We start from the raw sequence: 4,148 nt of genomic DNA on the forward strand, positions 1-4,148 counted from the left end.
GACCGGTGACCGGTGGGGCAGCTCCCGCCTCACCGCCTGCCTTGTGCCGTTGCAGCTCTCGTGGCGCTGTCCTTCAGCGGAGCCATCGGGCTGACGTTCCTCATGCTGGGGTGCGCCCTGGAGTACTACGGGTGAGCGGCACGGCTTCGTTTCCAGAGCTTCCCCTTCTTCGTGTCTGTTAAGGGAGGCGTCGGTCTCCTTTAACGGAGCTGTTTGGCTCTAGCTGTCTGACAGCAGTCGCCTGCTTTCTGGCGCTCGACATATGGCAGGTTGTTGTGGTTATAAGTACCGCCTCCTTAGCCAGTTCTTGTGCTTCCTTTAAAAAACGAGTGACAACAGTCCCCTGTTTTCTCCGGAAAAGCAGTGCCGTCTTGCTAAACAGTGACATTTAACCTCGCACAGTTCTTCCCCTTACTTCCCTGTTTCTGTAAAGAACCTTCCTATCGCAAGACTCCAGTAGGGATGTCTGGTACACTTAAAACTCCGGGTGAAGCTAAGGATAGCTCTCGCTGCTTCCTTTAAAAAACGAGTGACAACAGTCCCCTGTTTTCTCCGGAAAAGCAGTGCCGTCTTGCTAAACAGTGACATTTAACCTCGCACAGTTCTTCCCCTTACTTCCCTGTTTCTGTAAAGAACCTTCCTATCGCAAGACTCCAGTAGGGATGTCTGGTACACTTAAAACTCCGGGTGAAGCTAAGGATAGCTCTCGCACAGAGATGGGAATGCGAGGGTGTGCCTTCACAGCCGGCTTGTTTATACTCCAGGATCCCTCTAATTTGGGAAAGCTTTTGGTTCCCATCCCACTTGTGTGTATTTCCTGGCCCTGTGTGGTGACTCTTGTTTTTCTGTGGCTGTGGTGTGAGTTGAATCAGCAAGGTGGTGAAATAAACTAACACTTGGCCCTGTGGGAGAGTGGATCCTGCTCTGTGCGAAGTCATATGAGTTGTGTGTACAGGGGAAGTGAACCAGGATTGTCTCTTTGGGTGAAAGCACGTGATTAAATCCACTTTTCAAACCATAAAGTAGGATCACAGTAATTGCAATTAGTTTTTTTAAGCAGAAGATACTTTTTATTGAAGCATCCATCTAAACTGATTATGTATTTCTTTTTTCCTCCTCCCCAGTGTATACTGGCCTCTGTTTGTCTTAATATTTTACTTCATCTGCCCCATTCCCCACTTCATTGCAAAAAGAGTCAGTGATGACAGTGATGCAGCCAGCAGTGCCTGCAGGGAATTGGCGTATTTCTTCACAACTGGGATTGTTGTTTCTGCCTTTGGATTCCCTATAATCCTGGCACGGGTTGAAGCGGTAAGTTCTGCTCGCTCATTTTTAGACACCGGTTACTGGGTATAATCTTTAAGTGCTGTAAATCCTGCTTTTAATTTCATTATCATGATGTTTCTAGATTCTGGTGTAAATAAGTACTGCTGAAATCTTGTCTCTTTTTTGACTTGAGCAAAGAACTTGCATGACCAGAAAGTTTGTAGCTGGGTGTTTTCCAGTTTTGTTTTGGTCCAACATAAGATATTATCTCCTGCATCTCGTGCCTCTTTGTCTCATCAGCTTTCACACCACTTCCTGCACCGCTTTCCTTATTATTATCTCAGAATATCTGCTTTCTCCATTTAGGATGCTGAAATCTTGGTGACTGGAGTGCATTAGCAGTTAAAAGATAAAAGGCCAAGCTTCCAGAGCTGCCCTTCTGGTTTTGAAAGCATTTCCCAAGCTCATGCTTTGCCCCCTCAAAGTCTGAGGACATTCTGCTAGCTTCTTTTCTCTTTGCTTTCTGAGCTGCACTTCAGTGGTGAGATTTTTTGTCACGTTTGTTTGCAAGGCAAAGAACTCTCTTGTCCTGTCTTCCAAACTACCCAACGACGTTTTTATGTGTTGCGTTGTTTTCCTTCTCAGTCTTTTAGTTGTCCTTAAAACCTGTGTGCTTAGTTTGAATTTATTAGCAATGCACAAAGATTTCCCTGACGTTGCTTTTTTGGTTTTAAGTTGTGGACCTGACAGCAGGCAGAACCAGAAGTGACCACGAGAGGGAACTCTAATTCATAGCTCTGTCTTAGCGTAAACGTCGCTTATTTGAGTACATTTAGTCGAGCAGCTTCGTAAAACAAGCTACTTTCAAGCCCCCGCTCTGTTTTCCAGTCTTGTTACTGGCATTTAAAAGGCGAGCTTTTATTTCGCTGCTTAGCAGTTAAAGGAGAGCATTGGTTTCACCAGAATTATCTATGATTCAGGAATGTTTTAGCAGCCTCTTGAAGTGTTGTATGAGTACATATATGTAGTAATATGAGTGGTTGCTAATTGAATAATTCATCACATCATTTCTCGTTTGTCTTTTTTTTTCTTTAAGCTTTTAGCACCTTTCTGTAGTATTTCATTTAGTTTATCTAATGCATATAAAGAATTAGCCTGAACCTGGAAGAACTGCTTTGATTGTTTCATTTCCTTGCATTTCAGATCAAATGGGGAGCCTGTGGTCTGGTGCTGGCTGGCAATGCAGTCATTTTCCTTACTATTTTAGGCTTTTTCCTTGTGTTTGGTAGAGGAGATGACTTTAGCTGGGAGCAGTGGTAGGACATCGCTCTGGTGCTGGTAATATTTCACAGCATGTATCACCATATGTATCCTCTGTGTGTGTATATGTGTATGTATTATAACAGCTGTGTGTGTGCACGCTGAGGTGGATGTATGTGCATATACATGTAGCTTTACATTACCACCTCATAACATGCTTTTTTAAAGTGCATTTCAGCCAAAGGGAAAAAGCCTTTGTGACATCTGTCCTGATGTAGTCACTAAAAGCTGGAAGCACCATTGCAAACCTGTCCCTAATCTTAAAGTTTACAAAACATAAGCCTTTTTACTCATTTTTTTCACTATGTGTGCATTAAGTTTTGTTTAATCACAGTAGTACCATTGGCACACATGATACTGGTCAGCATGCCTGTTGGGTTTTAACCATGTAATCAAAATAGCCCAAGATAAAGATGATCCTACTTTGTATTCTTCAACTTGATCATCTTTCCGCTTTGATTAGGGATGAACAAAGACCTGCTTTTCATTTCCATAATCATCATTTTGGTGGTATTTTTCTTGATAACATCAAACCAAATATAGGTTATGTCAATTCTTTTACTACCTAATGAAAGAAAAAGAAACTAACCCTGGTTAAACATCCTTCCTTCCACATGTGGTGTTCATTTGAAATATAATTCTCCCTCCCAAGGATACTGAGAGTTATCACCTGTGGTTATACTTTGGGAATAATATAACCTAATGCTTTGAGCTGACATTAATTCTCTTAGGAAGGTTCACAAAAGAAGGAACTATGCACAGGACACTTACAATGTAGTACTGAATTCTGTATTCTTATGTGTGAAATGCCTGAATTGTGAAGACATGAGTGTTCTGTGGGGTAGGACTTCTCATCTCTTCAGTTCTCTGTGCTTTCAAAACGTACTTATTCAACAGCTATTTTTTGTCTGTAATGAAAGATTGTTATATTAAAACACTGTAAGCATTATCTTAGTAAACCTTCACATAATCACACTTCTAAAAGTCAACCTTCCTACTGGTTTGATTTGCTGAATCCTGCAAATTGTGGAGGCATGTCAAAAATGCCTTCTGATGCGACCCTAACTCTAGGTCTAGACATCTCAGTAATCTGCAAAGGGGCAGAGAAAGAGACACCTTAGCTTACCCTTTCATAGAAAAATGGACATAAAGAGGTTTCTGCTGTGTGAAGTAAGAAGCTGAACTCCTGCCTAGGGTATGTTTTACATTTGCAAGTTCTTCAGGCTAGAAGGTTGGAACGGAGTGTTTTATAGTTGTGTGAGTCAGTTCACAGCTGACTGCTATCACCCTGTGTAGCTGTGAGAGACGCTGTGTGAGGAGGTAATAGAATCCACCCTACAAGATGTGGCAGCTTCACTAACGCAGTGCTTTTTGCCTCCTAAGTTGTGTGCAACTATTGCTGCTGCTCTCCAAATTCTCCCAGTACTCAGGTACTGCATAATGGGGCCCTGTGGATTGCTGTGCAGAGCAGAGGTCCAAACCTTAATGTTACATGAGCACTCTGCTACTGGGTACAGAAATTGTGCTGTGGGCCAAGTAATGTAACATGACAGAAGCAGGAA

General features: G+C 42.5%; 1 protein-coding gene across 1 annotated transcript; it reads left to right on the forward strand.

Moving 5' to 3' along the window:
- Positions 1–55: 55 nt before the first annotated feature.
- Positions 56–3,407, forward strand: LEPROT (the record flags this gene model as incomplete). Its single annotated transcript, XM_010010496.1, has 4 exons — positions 56–131; positions 1,125–1,311; positions 2,470–2,551; positions 3,322–3,407. Coding segments are annotated over 4 exons (431 nt in total), but the record flags the coding sequence as incomplete, so codon positions are not given.
- Positions 3,408–4,148: the final 741 nt, after the last annotated feature.

Source organism: Nestor notabilis, unplaced genomic scaffold (genome assembly GCF_000696875.1).
Source record: "Nestor notabilis isolate BGI_N333 unplaced genomic scaffold, ASM69687v1 scaffold3820, whole genome shotgun sequence".
Taxonomy (NCBI): domain Eukaryota; kingdom Metazoa; phylum Chordata; class Aves; order Psittaciformes; family Psittacidae; genus Nestor; species Nestor notabilis.